This window comes from Siphateles boraxobius, unplaced genomic scaffold (assembly GCF_051911475.1).
Source record: "Siphateles boraxobius isolate OS27281-9 unplaced genomic scaffold, OSU_SipBor_1 33, whole genome shotgun sequence".
NCBI lineage: Eukaryota > Metazoa > Chordata > Actinopteri > Cypriniformes > Leuciscidae > Siphateles > Siphateles boraxobius.
Genome location: NW_027508953.1, coordinates 10050241 through 10067259, shown reverse-complemented (window position 1 = coordinate 10067259; position 17019 = coordinate 10050241). Strand labels below are relative to the sequence as shown.

General features: G+C 38.4%; 1 protein-coding gene across 4 annotated transcripts in view; it reads left to right on the top strand.

The window, feature by feature from the left end:
• The window catches only part of igf2bp3 (insulin-like growth factor 2 mRNA binding protein 3), a 35279-nt gene extending 18287 nt beyond the window's left edge, over nt 1-16992 (top strand). Inside the window, exons 6-16 of one of the 4 annotated variants that reach the window (XM_077195461.1) lie at nt 705-983; nt 4377-4511; nt 4898-5020; nt 5704-5839; nt 5931-6065; nt 7123-7194; nt 8152-8271; nt 8417-8491; nt 8592-8723; nt 14060-14173; nt 14416-16992. In XM_077195461.1, the coding sequence (XP_077051576.1) occupies nt 705-983; nt 4377-4511; nt 4898-5020; nt 5704-5839; nt 5931-6065; nt 7123-7194; nt 8152-8271; nt 8417-8491; nt 8592-8723; nt 14060-14173; nt 14416-14514 (1420 nt within the window). In that variant the 3' untranslated portion in view covers nt 14515-16992. Of the gene's footprint in view, nt 1-704; nt 984-4376; nt 4512-4897; nt 5021-5703; nt 5840-5930; nt 6066-7122; nt 7195-8148; nt 8272-8416; nt 8492-8591; nt 8724-14059; nt 14174-14415 lie in introns of all 4 variants that reach the window. The other 3 variants (XM_077195460.1, XM_077195462.1, XM_077195463.1) reach the window with 3 other exon arrangements.
• The last annotated feature ends 27 nt before the right edge of the window (nt 16993-17019 follow it).

The window sequence follows — 17019 nt, the reverse complement described above, 5'->3', positions numbered from 1 at the left end:
AAATAATCCTCTGCAATTGTTTGCGCACAATAGGGAGTTCCTGTTACCATCCGCTAGTGGATGTCATTAAAAGATTTGGTGGCTTTAAAGGGCTCTGGCATTGCATCATGTTTAAGCGAAACCGATGGGGAGTTGAAGAGCATACGTTTTACATGTGTCCTGTTTGAGCGGGAAGCTGAAAAGCAGATGGATTTCATGCCCTTTGTCTCAGTCGCCAGGGCTATTCCCTGAAAATTGATTAAAAAAAAGCTGTTTTACAAAACATTGGGCCTTATTCATGGAATGTTCATTAAAACTATTTTTGTATTGCATTGAATTGCGAAACATTTTTTATGTTTATTTACTAAATGTATTTATAAATGAGGCCCATCTTATTTTCAGCAATTGTTTTCATACTTGTGCTATTTTAATTTGTTCCAAATCAGAAAGAGCCAATCTGTTTAAACCAAAAACTTATTTTACATTTTCAAATGTGTTAATGCAATAATGTAATCAATATTTTGCTGAAATGCATCAATTGAGGACCAGTTTATTAAATTTTTATTCAAAGCATAATAGTAGGATGTTTGTGTATAAAAGTAGCTTTGTACATCCATCATTGGTTTGGTCCTTTTACGGAAATATAACTTCTGAATACAACCTGATTTTTATCTGTTCACGTTATTAAGTTAATGTTTCCCATTCCTCTGCGCTCACCTTTCCAGAGCATTGGACAAATTAAATGGCTTCCTTATGGAGAACTACGCACTAAAGGTTTCCTATATCCCAGATGAGACGGCTACAGCAGACACCCCTGCCCTGGGCGGCAGGAGAGGTTTCAACTCACGCGGACCGCCTCGTCAAGGCTCTCCCAATCTGGGCGCGAGACCTAAACTACAGTCAGACGTGCCTCTACGCATGTTGGTGCCCACCCAGTTTGTAGGAGCTATTATTGGCAAGGAAGGTGCTACCATCCGCAACATAACCAAGCAGACTCACTCAAAGTAAGAATACTCTGTGTACGTACTTGTAAACAGTCATGTTTCACAATGCGAACAAGCACCACATATTAACATTACAACATTTACAATCAGCACTGAGCCTATTTGCTCTATATACCAGTTTATCAAAATCTTTTGCAATATTGGATTTAATAAAGCAACAAAATTAGAGTAAACCAATCACTGTTGAAAAGCAAGGTTTGATGAAAGCTAATTGTGCAGTGACTGGCACACAGATGACCAATTTGAAGTTTGATCTGTGCAGATTATTCTGGTGAATTATTATTCTTAGTTGATTTCACTGATCAAAGTTGTGTTCTCGATGATTGAAGAATTTGATTAAATAAATCAATGCATTTAATACAATTATAAATCATTTTCCAAATTGATGCATTAAAGACTGTTTTTGAAAGTTTGTTTACATTTTTTTAAATATAACCACTGCTTGATGCGTAATTTTTATGTACAACTTAAGTGGTTAGAAAAAAATATTCGCCAATTTTTACAACCAATTTTCAAATTCACAGCTCTGTAGATATGATTTTACTGGTTTCCGATCGTGCAAATTTACTTACAATACCAAGCAACGGTTTGGGGTTGGTAAGATTTTTTTTAACAGTATATTGTGCTCACTAAGGCTGGATTTATTTGAACAAAAAAATCAATAAAATTAATATGTAAGTCTTATATTTTTTAGAATATATTTACATGATATTTTATATATTTATTTATTTATTAGGAGTGGCACGGTTCACAAAACCCACGGTTCGGTTCGTATCACAGTTTGATGGTTACGGTTTTCGGTTCTGTACGGTTCTTGTTGTTTTTTTCTTTTAATCTTTAACACTCCAGAAATGTACTTCTGCATATGATATAGGCTATAGCTTAATTATCCACAATTCAGGATACAGTGTTAAAAAAAATGTATATCATGCACAAACTGAATTTGACTTGATTTTAAGCACATTATTGAGACCATCTCTGAGGCAAGCTAGGTGACATTTTGATACAGCAAGAGAGAAGACATTGATGACATGCTTTTGTTTATTTGGCAAAAAAGGAGAATGTGTATTGCCATCTCCACGGACTTTTTTGTGCATTTTTAGCACACAAAGATTAAAATTAACTTGCATTTATCAAACTGTCAACGTCAGTGTAGCTCTTACAAAATGTTAATGTATAGAGAAACTCTTAAAGCACTATCTTTTAAATAAGTCAAAATATGTTACACATAATTGCCTATAATGAGGATATAACAATAGCAAAGGCATAACCATAACCATAAAGTGAAACATAAGTTCAACCTCAACACAAAAACAGTATCAACAATGCTTCTATTTCCTGAGTGAGGATACATTTTTTTCACTTGAAATTAAAGTGCAGTATTTGGAAACATATGACTGGAGTTCTTATCTAAACTTGGTGTCACTGTATATATTTAAATATCATAGGTAGCATGAAATCCAAAATGTTCCCACACACCGGACTTATACGACGCTGGCACATCCTCCAGCTCCAGTTAGCCTTCCTTATATCTCCCACTTGACATTTCTATACGTGACTAGACCTGCAGCACTCCATACTCCACTTTTACTGTAGGCTTGTTCGACTTGAACCGGCGATGCACAGACCGATCGGTTTATGACATCAAAGTACCGCGAGAGTGATTGAAAAGCATACGGAGCCGTTGCTCTCGCGGTACTTTGATGTTATTCATCGATCGGTTTGTGCAGCGCCGGTTCAAGTCGAACAAGCCTCATATGTATGACCATTGTCCACACATCTCTTATTTCGCGCGAAAAGTAAACACACTGTCTGAGGTCACGGGCACGGGGTTATATTGCGCATGCGTCGAACCGTGCGACGCACACACGCACCGAACCGAGACAAGCGAACCGAACGGTTCGGATGTTTTTTCATGTCCCGTGCCACCCCTAATAAATATAGGAACACCTGTTCAATTTCTCAATGCAATTATCTAATCAACCAATCACATGGCAGTTGCTTCAATGCATTTAGGGGTGTGGTCCTGGTCAAGACAATCTCCTGAACTCCAAACTGAATGTCAGAATGGAAAAGAAAGGTGATTTAAGCAATTTTGAGCGTGGCATGGTTGTTGGTGCCAGACGGGCCAGTCTGAGTATTTCACAATCTGCTCAGTTACTGGGATTTTCATGCACAACCATTTCTAGGGTTTACAAAGAATGGTGTGAAAAGGGAAAAACATCCAGTATGCAGCAGTCCTGTGGGCGAAAATGCCTTGTTGATGCTAGAGGTCAGAGGAGAATGGGCCGACTGATTCAAGCTGATAGAAGAGCAACTTTGACTGAAATAACCTCTCGTTACAACCGAGGTATGCAGCAAAGCATTTGTGAAGCCACAACACGCACAACCTTGAGGTGGATGGGCTACAACAGCAGAATACCCCACCGGGGTACCACTCATCTCCACTACAAATAGGAAAAAGAGGCTAAATTTGCCAGAGCTCACCAAAATTGGACCGTTGAAGACTGGAAAAATGTTGCCTGGTCTGATGAGTCTTGATTTCTATTGAGACATTTAGATGGTAGAGTCAGAATTTGGTGTAAACAGAATGAGAACATGGATCCATCATGCCTTGTTACCACTATGCAGGCTGGTGGTGGTGTAATGGTGTGGGGGATGTTTTCTTGTCACACTTTAGGCCCCTTAGTACCAATTGGGCATCGTTTAAATGCCACGACCTACCTGAGCATTGTTTATGACCATGTCCATCCCTTTATGGCCACCATGTACCCATCCTCTGATGGCTACTTCCAGCAGGATCATGCACCATGTCACAAAGCTCGAATTTTTTCAAATTGGTTTCTTGAACTTGACAATGAGTTCACTGTAGCAAAATGGCCCCACAGTCACCAGATCTCAACCCAATATAGCATCTTTGGGATGTGGTGGAATGGGAGCTTCGTGCCCTGGAAGTGCATCCCACAAATCTCCATCAACTCCAAGATGCTATCCTATCAATATGGGCCAACATTTCTAAAGAATGCTTCTCAGCACTCTTATTTATATATATATATATATTTCCATGGCAAAACTGATTTTTCAGCAACTATTACTCCAAACTCCAGTGCCACATGCTCCTTCAGAAATCATTTTAATATGCTGTACTCAAGTAACATTTCTTATCAACGTTGAAAAACGTAACTTTTTTTTTTGGAAACCGTGAGACTTTTTGTCTTTGAATAGAAGTTCAAAAGAACTGTATTTGTTTTAAATGGAAATCTTTTGTAACGTTCTGAATGTCTTTAACTGTCACCTTCGGTCTATTTAATACAGCCTTGCATTTGGGATTGGAACTCCGTGTTGGTCAGACTGCTCTAACAAGTTGATAACATATTGTGTACGTGCACACAGGATTGATATCCATCGGAAGGAGAATGCAGGGGCTGCGGAGAAGCCCATCACTGTTCACTCCACTCCAGAGGGATGCAGTTCTGCCTGCCGAAACATCATGGAGATCATGCAGAAAGAGGCAATTGACACTAAAATGTGCGATGATACACAAACTCTGTCATACTGTTTCTGTTGATCCTTCTTTGTATGTCATACTACACTGTTACACAAACTTCCCAGATGGGAGGTGTGTCCCAATTTGTGTACTTGTGCACTATTCTATGACGTTTTGTAGTATAAATTGGGCGAGTAGTTCTCACTGAAAATTCCCATCCACTAATTTAGTGGATGATGCACTAAATTGACAAAAGTTGCAGCTTCAATTAGTGGAGGGGGAGGGGCTATCACTCCAATGTTGAATGTAGTACATAGTGCATTAGTACATTGTGTATGGTGTATCATGCGGGACATGACTATAGTAATTTACACTCAATGTTGCACATTTAGTCACATTAAACCCATTATACCCTCCATATACACAGCACTGAAGAAATCCCTCTAAAGATTCTGGCTCATAATAATTTTGTTGGCCGTCTGATTGGAAAGGAGGGACGCAACTTGAAGAAAATTGAACAAGATACTGACACAAAGATCACAATCTCACCGTAAGTACTTTTGTGTTTGTGTGTGTGTTCTTTATACTTGGAGGTCAGCAATGTGTGAATTATTTTTTTTCATAACTGTTTGCTGGGAAATGTTTCCCCGCATTCACCATGACGTGAATAAATCATGTACACTGGGTTGAATCTTTATTCGTTCCCAAACAAACTTCTGAAGATGTCATTTATTCTGCAACGATCATTGTTTTAAAACTTTGATCGAGGCAACACACTCTGATTTACACTGTGTGACCCACTGAATATGCATTTAACTTGTCCAGTGGGTTTATCCATTCTGCACAGTTCAGTTGGAGTGTTTGGTTTCCATCCAGCATTACTAAATGTAGGCTGCATAATTAGGACTGTTACTTCAAGTGGTAGTTTGACACTCAAATGCGAGGGAATTTATATTTTCCTATATATATATATATGCCTCTTTCTCACTTTTATCACTTATATATTATATATACTTATATACACTTATATGTACTTATATACACTTATATATATATATATATATATATATACACACACAATGAAAAAAAAATTCTTCAGCTTTATTTCTACGATCAATTTTTTTTAATAGTTTTAGTTAATATATAACACTAGATGTCTTTAGCATGTATTTTTGTTAACAGAGCCATTTCATGTTTCTTTATCTTTTTCTTTCCATATCCCTCCAATACCAGTCTGCAGGATCTGACCTTGTATAACCCAGAGCGCACCATTACTGTTAAGGGTACATTAGATGCTTGCTCAAAAGCAGAAGAAGAAATCATGAAGAAAATCCGTGAGTCCTACGAGAATGACGTAGCTGCCATGCATGTAAGTCTGCAATGATATCATTATGGATTCATTTTTATCTGAGATTGCATACAGCACAACAATAAAAATATCTGCTCTTTTATTCCTCTAGCTACAATCTAACCTGATTCCAGGGCTCAATCTAAACGCGTTGGGTATTTTTCCTGGTGCAGCAGGAGGAGGGATGTCACCCTCTGTGGTATCAGGACCTCCGGCTGGGGCTCAAGCTAGCTATCAATCTTTTGGGGTAACAAAATTAGATATAATTGTGTGTGTGTGAGAGAGATGTATGTTTGGTGTACACTTATGCAAGTTGAGAGTGTGTTAATGTACGTATAGTGTTGTCAAAAGTACTGACTTCGGTACCAAGTAGGTACTAAAATTTTAAAAATGTGACCCTTTGAGTGGACAGGTCCACTGATAGACGCCTTCTTTCAAACGCTCCCATGTTTATCCGTGCAAGCGTTGGGTGAAGATCGTCATTGATGTATATTTACATGTTTTTGAAGCGCTGATCATTGTAGCCAATCATAGACATATTTGATGAGCGTGTGAACACAATGGGTATTTAGAGGGGTTTACGATTCCGCTCAACAGCGCTCATAGCGTCACATTTTTTAAAATTTCAGTACCAACTTGGTTCTGAAGTCGGTAGTTTTGACAACACTATTTACGTATGTAAAGGCAATATGTACAGTTGGCGCCTACAGCCGTGGACAAAAGTTATTGGCAGTGACAGCACCACCAGTGCAGAGCTTTCTCAATATTGGCAGCAGGTGTGTGTGAGTGCATCTGTACGCACAGTCAGGGCGAAGACTTTTGGACAATGGCTTGGTGTCAAGAAGGGCAGAAAAGAAGCCATGAGTCTTGTGTTGTGCCAACAGTGAAGCATCCTGAAACTATCCATGGGTGGGGTTGCTTTTCATCCAAGGAAGTGTTCTCTCTCACAATTATGCCCCAAAACACTGCCATAAATAATGGAATCAAAATGGCCGGCAAGAGCAATTTCTCCCAATGATTCAGAAGCAGTTTGGTTGAAGCAAATCTGTGCTTTTTGCAGCATGTTTGAGCAAGAAGACAAGAGGGGTAATGAAGTTGCTTGAACATCGTTACATAGAAATTTTGGATCTGTGTCAGGTTTTGGCTCAGAAGCTGATATCCAGCATGCCAGGGTGAGTTGTTGAGCGAGGCTATGAAGGTGACAAACTTTGCGTAACAATTTATGCCACTGCCAATACTTTTGGTCACGACTGTATAGTGTGTGTGTGGGAGTGTGAGTGTTAATGTGTATGTTTCTTCCTTAGTGCAGCGTGTTTGGGAGTGAGGTGCCGTTTTGGGCCTCTACGCTCTCCTCCAGCAGCAGTACAGCCTTTTCTGTAAGTTTTTATTTATTACCCACCATGCACTGCATGGCTTGGCTGCTCGCTACTGGATTTGCTGAAGGGACAAACGTCTGTTCCCTGATTAGTTGCTGTCCCGGGGACGTCACTCAGCCTCCACAGCTAACAGAAATGCTGAAAAAATGCGGGTCAGATGTTTTAACACATGATGTAGACCTAAAGTGCTTTGTGTGTGTGTTTGTGATGGGTGGGAATGAACATTGTCAAGTGTGAAAGGGCATGAATAACATGGAGTTGGACTAACCAAAAAACTAGAATGAAATGCACAGGTGTGTAATTTTGTCTATATTGGCTTATTGGGGATTTATTTTTCACCACTTGACTTTTCTGAATAGTTCTCATGTTGAATGTTTGCTCAATTTACAGTTGTATGACTCAACTTCTATTTTTTTTCTGACTGCTGTGGTTTTTAATAAAAACCTCTTCATATGTGAATTGAGTTGCAACCGTTTGCAAGTTCTAAAATGTATTTTGTGCTTGCCACAAAGTTGAGACTGAATAGGGGACTTCTGTTAAAGTAATCATCATAGCATAAAAACCACAGCATCAGTTAAATAGTTTTATCTCACTATAACTGTGTGAGCAGATTTTCTGGTTGCTGAATAGGCTGGGTATTTATATATCTCTTTACAATCGGATGATATCAGAATGAGCGTCTCCCCAGCATTCTTTGAATAGATGTTGCTTTTGGTGTGGGATGGGCAAGTTATGAACCTCGTGGTATGTTTTCCAAGCAGGGTGAAGTCGAACGTCTTCATTCCTCATGTTATGACCCCTGATAGTTGACTAGTTAATTGACCGTTCTAGGAAAAAAATTCACTCACACGTTGTTTGTTGTCTTGTGGCATATTCTCTTAATGTGTCTCGCATAAAAGCAGATTTATTTTGAGTTATATGTGTGATCATAACTCATGAGTGTATTTGTGTCAGCAGTCACAGATGGAGTCAGAAACCGTGCACCTCTTCATTCCTGCCCTGGCAGTTGGTGCTATTATCGGCAAGCAGGGCCAGCACATTAAACAGCTCAGCCGCTTTGCTGGTGCGTCAATCAAAGTGAGTGACCGCAAGAATGACTTGTGACCTTTATCTTCCTTTCTAATCCTGTTTGTTAAACTTAATAGTTATGAGTAGGATTTGTTATTTTTGCCATGATCTTGCAGTATTAAAGTTTAAGATCTGTCATTTTTGTCTTCAATAGATTGCACCTGCTGATGATGTTGACGCCAAGCAAAGAATGGTCATTATTACTGGACCACCAGAGGCACAGTTCAAGGTAAAACTGTTTTGACGTTTTATGAATCAATTCATTGCATTGAATATACAGTCATTTGATTGTGTATTCATGCATCGATTCTCTCCGCTTTTTTTCTCAGGCTCAGGGACGTATATTTGGGAAGTTAAAAGAGGAGAACTTTTTTGGACCGAAGGAGGAGGTTAAATTAGAGGCTCACATAAAAGTGCCATCATTCGCCGCTGGCAGAGTCATTGGCAAAGGAGGCAAAACGGTAAACGGCACTTTTCTTTTATAAGTTTGCAATCCTCGTGTTTGCTTTACAGATGCATTTATTCCCATAGCTGGTAGAGGTGTGAACCTACACTGGTATCACGGTTCGATTAAAATTATCAAGTCTTCGATTCGATTATCTCGATGCATCACGATGCATTGACGATGCAGGATGCACTCCATCCTTATTTTTTAATTTTGCTTCACATGTATACAATTTTGTCAATAAATACAAGCAGTCAGATATATGAACTGAACCTTTAATTTTACCTCAAACGCACGCTTCTTGAATGCATCAAACATCAAATAAAAGTCAAGTCTGGGCACAGAAGACAACAGCAGCATTAGATTAGAACACAAAAGTAAGTACTAAAAGTGCATAATGCAGGGAGTGTACTTAAATACTTAGTTCAGTGTACTTTTTTTGTAAAACATTTAAATATTGACAAATGTATAAACATGAAATTAAATTACAAACCAAAATAAACAAGAGGCCAAACCTACTTGAATATAGTAGTTCACACCGCCGCCGACTTGAGCTTCCAAAGCTACCGGAAGTCATTCATTTTCAATGGAAGCTGGCTTCTCTCAGCTGCAAGGAGCATCAAATCCATCGGCGTCGCGTTTTGGGCGTTTTGAGCGTCTTGAGCGTCAATCAGAAAGTTGAAAGTAGCTCAACTTTATGGCAATGAGCTATGACGCGGTTCAGCGGCAAGCAGCGGCAAAAGCCAGCAACCAATCGGAATATAGACGTCCTCCGCGCTGACTGATTCCGGAGAAACACACGATGTAAACTTTCGTTCATACCAAAACATTAGTTCCGATAAAATGGAGAAGCTAATAATCGTGTTGCTGGGTTTCCTATCATTTATAGTATGACGTTGTTATAAGAAGTTACAAAAGAACGAGGCATGGGATAAAATAGCTGGGATAGTTTACATTTTAGTTCTTAAAGTTGAACTTATTTTAACTTGAAAGACGCGTTTTTTAAAACGCTGTGACATGCGCGAGACGCGGCAAAAGACACATAGCTCGAGCACACAGTCTAGCGCGTGTTTTACATAGTTAAATAGAGAAGCAGTGAAGTGGAATGCAAAAACACCAATCTCATGTGACATTTCATGTTGTGACACTTCTCTTCTCCCTGAGCGACCAAAGCGTCAACAAGCTTCCCCGTACTTTTTGACAAGCGTCCTTGACAGGGTGTCCAGAGCTTCTTTGCCACTCAAGTCGGCGGCGTTGTGAACGTACGGTAAGCACGCGGTGCTGACGTCAGAAATCCGTCAGTACATTATAACCGGTTATGGGCTATTACTGAACCGATACCGAATCGTCCTCATCTTCATCGCGGTGCACCGCCAAAACGATTAATTTTGACACCCCTAATAGCTGGCTCAATCCTGGCATGCGGTGCCTTTTGGACATCATAAAATGTAGAAAATCAAACTCTGTTTTTAAAAGGAATTTTTGTGCAATCATAATGATGTAAAACATTTGAATAATGCTTTGTCAAACTCTTAAATTTAACCACTTGAAGTCCCATGACTTCTACATCGGCACCACTAAGCTTCTGACATCTTTCAGTTTTCATCTAAAAAGACATTTTCCCAGAAAGTTTGAGTTAGAATAGTTTGTAAGAGTGCAATAATAAGCATAACGAGGCTGTGAAAGTAGGCTGAGTTTATCTGTTCAGCGTGATGATGTTTAATATCCCAGACGGCCTCTGTAGTCCCATTTAGCCACTTGTTAGCAACCACCTTTTTCAATACACACAACAGCTTAAAAAAACAATCACGAGGAGGGTTATACTGATGTATTTTGTGGTAGAATAAAACACAAAAGTATCTTCAGCTTGTTACCACAGACCTTATTTCAGCCATTTAACCAAAAATAGAACCGTAAGTGCAAAAATGACTTGTTTTGGACTACAAATTTACGTCATACCAGCACCAGTCTATAATGCTGTGCCTTCACAGTTCGTGCCTCGTATACTCAATCAAAACCAAATAGATGCTGTTCTTTGGCGATCTCTATCGTGGTCACGCTCACGTGCCATGCAAATAAACTTCCATGATGACAGACTGCAATCAGCCATATCAGTTCATACCAACTTTTGATTTATGGTTTTCCAAGCCCACACATAGAAAGCTGGATGTCAGACGATGCGTCGCGTAAGTAATAAACTCGGTTCACTTTCGCGTCTTATTGCGCTTAACCGACTGTTTGTGCGTTTTTGACAATCTTGTGTGAACGACAGTTAAGTTTATGTACTTGAAGGTAAACGCCAGGGAAAGAAATCGCATTTGTATTGTAAATCGGTCTATTAAAGTGAAAGTAGCGTAATATACAATACCTACTGCTGTTTATGATGTTAATATGAATCAAACAACAAAAGAAAAAACTGGAGCGCTCTCTATTGAATAACTTTAATATGGATTAATTTCTTACTTGAATGCTGCTGTTAAATGCTCTTGCGCTGGCGAGGAGATAACATGGCGGACTGTCAAAGACTATAGATATACAAAGATGGTTTTATACGAAATATACGAGAGGTTTTATACGAAATAGATGGTTCTATACGAGATGTACGAAAGTGTTTTGAAAGCGGGAGCGTTTGAAAGCACAAGCAGGCGTCTATCAACGGACCGGTCACATTTTTTTTATGTGACTTGGTAAGTCGGTGCTTTTGACGGCACTCATTTAGAGCAATATTCCTCTCAATTCTGCGCTCATAGGAGCAACTTAAACAATTTTGCATACCTGAAGTTATCAAGACAGTTGCTCAAGGTAGTCTGTGAAAGGACAGTGATGTCTCTGAACTTATAAGTACTGATATTACAGCAACAGCTTTATATACAAGCAAATCATGAGGACTCGTATCATAAAGGTTTAAAAATTCTGTTTTCTTTTTTCACATCCTCATCTTAGTGTTTATTTTATTTTATATTGCCTGCACATAAATTTGTTGGCCTCCATTGCGTTAACTTCCGTATGACCTAGAGCTGCGTATCGCCTTTTTATCGTTATTTTGCACATGCGCATCAGTCTAGGGCCATGATCTGTTCACACTGGAATCTGATATTGGTCACATTTAATATGACAATGTGAACAACTATACAATAAAAATCAGATCTGAGCAATAAATCGTTATTGAGCACTAAGGCCTGCATTGTGAACGTACTTTAAGACGCGGTTTCATATTACTGGGGAAAATGGCAATTGCAGTGGATGGATTTGTTCAAAAACAATATAAAAATTAATTTTGCATAATAGGTCCCCTTTAAAATACTTATGATTTTAATTTATGGGCATTGTGTACATTATCTTGGACAACTCGTGTCCCTTTAAAAGCATATCAGTTAAGTTATCAGAAAATATATATTTTATTTATGAATTGTACTTTGTAGCCCAAGACTGGATCCCCACTGAAGCTAAGCAGGGTAGAGTTTTCGTTAGTACCTGGATGGGAGATCTCCTGGGAAAACCAGGTTGCTGCTGGAAGAGGTGTTAGTGAGGCCAGCAGGGGGTGCTCACCCTGTGGTCTGTGTGGGTCCTAATCCCCCAGTGTCATGATGGGAGTGGGGACACTACTGTAACAAGCACTCATTCGGATACACAACTCGGTGTCCACTCTGTTACGTCTTCTGATTTAACAGGTTGGACCTAAAATCAGACACTGCACCTGGTCTGAGCAAAAAGCTCACATAGTTCTCAAAAAAAGAATTGCATGGGTTTTAAATTTGTTATTTTAGAAATGATGTTTTGTCTATTAACTTTTTTAATATTTCCCTACACAGAGTGGTTGTATTGATGATAATGGAAAACTCAATGGAAAAACTGCACATAATGTAAAGTTTTATTATTATTATGGTAATAAAATGTTCATAATGTAGTAGTTTCCTTGTAAAAATCTTTATGCATTTTTTTTTTACATTATGAGAAGTTTATTACATTATAAACATTGTCACAATTGTAATAGCTTTTAAAACATAAAAAATGATAGTATTTCTTTACAGTACATTTTTAAAAATCTAAATGCAGTCTTAAACTACCTGCGAAATGCAACAGATTTAAATATTCATGCAATTTAAAAATAAAATAATTATTTGTATTATATTTATATTAAAACGAAGCGTTGGTATTCCTTTACAGTACATTTAAAAAAAATCTAAATCCAGTCTTTACCTCTCTACAAAGTCCACCAGATTACTACTACTACTACTACTAGTTCTGAATTTCTTTTTTACATCACAGAACCAAACAGATTTAGCAGGGGTGTGTGGACTTTTTATAACCACTGTACATGAGTGTAAGTTGTACTGTATTTTTCAACATGCCCTCTGATGTACATGTACACTGTTTGCTTAACATGCTGCTGTTGGCTGAAGCAAATAACGTGATCTTTCTCTCACACGCCCACACACACCATCATTACTATATTGATACGGAGTTTTTTTTGTTTTTTGTTTTTAAACAAAATTTGTACACCGTGTTATATAACACTGTTTGTCATTTAACAGCATGTATACCTTATGTATAGAAGTAGTAGTAATAATAGTAGTAGTATCAGTAATCTGGTGGATTTTGTTGGCAGGTTAAGACTGGATTTAGATTTCTAAAATGTACTGTAAATGAATACCAATGCTTTAATAAAAATATAATAATTGCATGAATTTAAATGTTGCATTTTGCAGCAGATTTAAAAAAAAATTATTTTATGTACTTTATTAGAATACTAACATTTGTTTCAAAAGCTGTTACTATTATGACAACGTTTTCAGTTATATTATAATGGAATACATTTCTCAATGTAAAAATTATTACAATTTGAGAATTATTACGTTATTAACATTTTATTACAATCATAATGTAATACTTATTACATGATGTGCCGTTCTTACATTGTGAGTTGCTACAAGGTTGACATTGAATTTCAAAGATAACATTTGGAGAGAAAAAAAATAGACTGAGAAAGTAGTCAAAAATAACAGTGCACAATAAATTAAGGGACAAGATAAAAATGTTTTGTAATTGTTAAAATTCATTTAATAATTAAACTCTATACATTACAGGGAATCAATACAATACTGATATACCCAACAACGTAAAAAATAAAAATAGTATGTGTTGTATTTATCATGAAAATGGGGTACGCAAACCTGGGGACAAAATTGTGCTATATGGTGTTCAGTATGCTTAATATCAAAGCTGTCTTAGTCATAAATAACACCATTTGGACTCTGTTCAATGTTTTCATGCAGTAAGATCATAATCTTTACTGAGGACACCAAAGGCACTGATTCCCAGGAATGACCAAGCTACTCTGTTTGTCTTTAGGTGAATGAACTACAGAACTTGACCAGTGCAGAGGTGGTTGTCCCGCGCGACCAGACGCCTGATGAAAATGACCAAGTAGTAGTAAAAATCACAGGCCACTTCTATGCAAGCCAGGTGATTGAGCTACTAGACATGCTAGAGCTGAATAATGAAACATTTTCTGGTGTTCATTAGTCACATACTTAGTAAAAGTACTTTAGTCCCATTTAATCATTTAATTCATTAACTGAGCCTTACACACAGCTTTATCCAGTATACAATCATCCAGGCTTTTTTCATTTATTGCTCAAGTACTGTGATTATGTTATTTTGCGCTTTGATGCGAGTATTTTTCCGTTATCTTTCACGTGTCTCAGCTGGCTCAGCGGAAGATCCAGGAGATTATCTCTCAGGTGAGGCGGCAGCAGCAGCCTAAGGCCTCGGCCACAGGTCCACCAGTCACCCGGAGGAAATAGAGCCACCGCGTCTTCTTGGAGACTGACAGGACACAGGACGCGTCCATCTCAGGGGTCAGGGAATGTCCTTACAACCCCGCCTGCTTTTACACCCATTCCTCCTGGAGTTTCATTGAGATTGTGTACATCTTCCCTCCCCTCACAATTTCTTTGAATCAAATCATAGGAAAATCAGCCACCCTGTCCCTGCCTTAATACGATAAATGCACAGTCCTTAATTGACAGACGTTAAACGTAGTTTTTGATATTTGAGTTCATTGGGAAATGCAGCATTTGAGTGTAAAAGGCATTTTGAGCCTGTTTTTTTGGGGTGCGGAATGGGTGACACGGGGTGGGGTTTAAGGTCTTCGGCTTGAGATGGAAAGAGGATTGTTGAAGGAAGTACGCTGTTCTGTGATCCATATTGGCATTTTATAAATTCTGATGCATTTTATAGATTAATAGATATATATATATACATATGTAAAATGATGAAAGAAGGTGGAGCAACACTGCCACTTATGACTGAGGGAAGTGTTGATTGGTGTTGGCCAGGAAACCAAGTTAATATGCATTTTACTGATCTACCTCAGGCTAGAGTACCTCAGAAAAAAAGAAAATGATATATGAAAAAAAATGTTCTGTTTTTTTATTTTGCTTTGTGGTATTTTGTATACTTTATAAAGCTAATAGTTCTTGAACATTTTTTATTTTTTTAAGAAAATGTAAAATTTAGTCTGTAGTGAACGGATGAATCCCGAACTCCGCCTTACTCTGTGTTGCGCGATGAATAACTGTGTATATAAGTTTGCGCACACCTGGTGTGTAAAAGCGGAGTTTTGGCTTCTATGTTAGCTACAGATAGGAGAAAGAAAAGAAAAGCGCCTCAGTGTCGCTGATGAGCCACCACCCTCTGAACACCGTCAAGGTAATGAGAAATAATGCCAACCGTACATACCGCAGCAATGCCGTGCTAAAATGCTAATACCTGTCTCGGCGCTAGCATACGTTTCACCCGCAATTCATTACACTAAAGTTAGGGTTGGATGCAAGCAATAGAGGTCATGGATAATCAAGGTCCTGCTGTAACCTCTTTGACACCCCCTCATCCTCAACGCGACTAGTTGTCTATCATAATAAAAAAGAACGACCAGTCCGATTGAGGTTGTTTTTTCTTTTCCCGTGCTCTTTTTTTCCTTTTTTTTTTTTCCTCCCCCCTTTCCAAATAATGCGCTCCGTTTGGTTTTGGGACGGCTTTTTGCATCAAACTGGGCTTCACATGCCGAAGATTTTCAATGTTTAACGTCAGTCAATGCATGTCTGGTTTGGGAAGTTTAACTGTTCTGATGCTTTTGCGTTGATAGCTATTAGGTTACAATAGTCGGGGGCGCGTCTCTAGGCTAACGAGCTGTGACGTAGAGATGAACGCGCGAACGGTTTCATTTATATCTTTCGTTTATCATACAAAGTGAAAAAGCAAAAAAAAATATAAAATGAACATTAGCAAAGAAACTAAACGTTTAGTAAATAAGTGAAAAACCAATATTCCTTTGTTTTCATGCAGAATGTAAATATGATTTAATTGTGGTAAAAGAGTGCATCCATGCTTCCACACTAGTTAGACCATTGTCTACCTCAGCTGAGGAAAGGGTGTGTGGCGGGAATCCTTCCATCTCACCCGAGACCTCCAGCGCGCGCAGCGATACCTCGAGTCCCTCGCGAACACTTCCGCACTGGGTATGCGCGTGGCGCCGAGCGCTGACCAGAGGGGCACAAGTGATCGTATTGTTTTTCTTTCCACACTTCTCTTACACCGTTTTTTGATCTACCTCTTGTTAGAAAAGTATTTAAATTAGAGGCATATTGCTATTTGTTAGAATCTATAGGGTCATATCCCATTTGTCCCTTTCCTCACAGAAAAAAAAAATCATTAAAAAAACATTCATGTATGTCTAGGCTTTAAAGATGACTATGGAAATGATTTCATTTTTGCCTGCAATTTATTCTCTGCTAACTGATTTGAAACTTCACTTAATTGCTTTTTTTTTTTTCTTCCTGCTTCTTGGTTTGGTGGTGTGGCTTCCTTGTATGGGGCTTTATTTCTTGCATAGGTATTAAAGGTCAAAGTGTTTAATTTGGAAACTGATTAATGATGGCTATAGACATTTTTTTCAAGGACCTGCTTCATTTCTTGCTTATGAAATATGAACAATGGAGTCTTTTATTTTTTACCTTTTTCATGTCTTCTAGATGCTACTTTTTTTTTTTTTTTTTACTCATCTGATCCAATTTTATTTCATGGCTGTGTTGTGTGGTGAATCATGTTTTAATGGGAATGTGATGTGGAATTCCGGGATCTGGAATAGTTCCCGGGAAAAACCTGGTCCGATTTCAGCATAAGCAACATCCCCTCCGACCGTGCTTGTGCACCCTCACACACCTCAGCTTGTCAAATGCCTCTGATACAAAGAAAATAATTAAAAGTCAAGTTGGCTCCTAGCAACCATCGTTTGTGGTTTCCTTGGC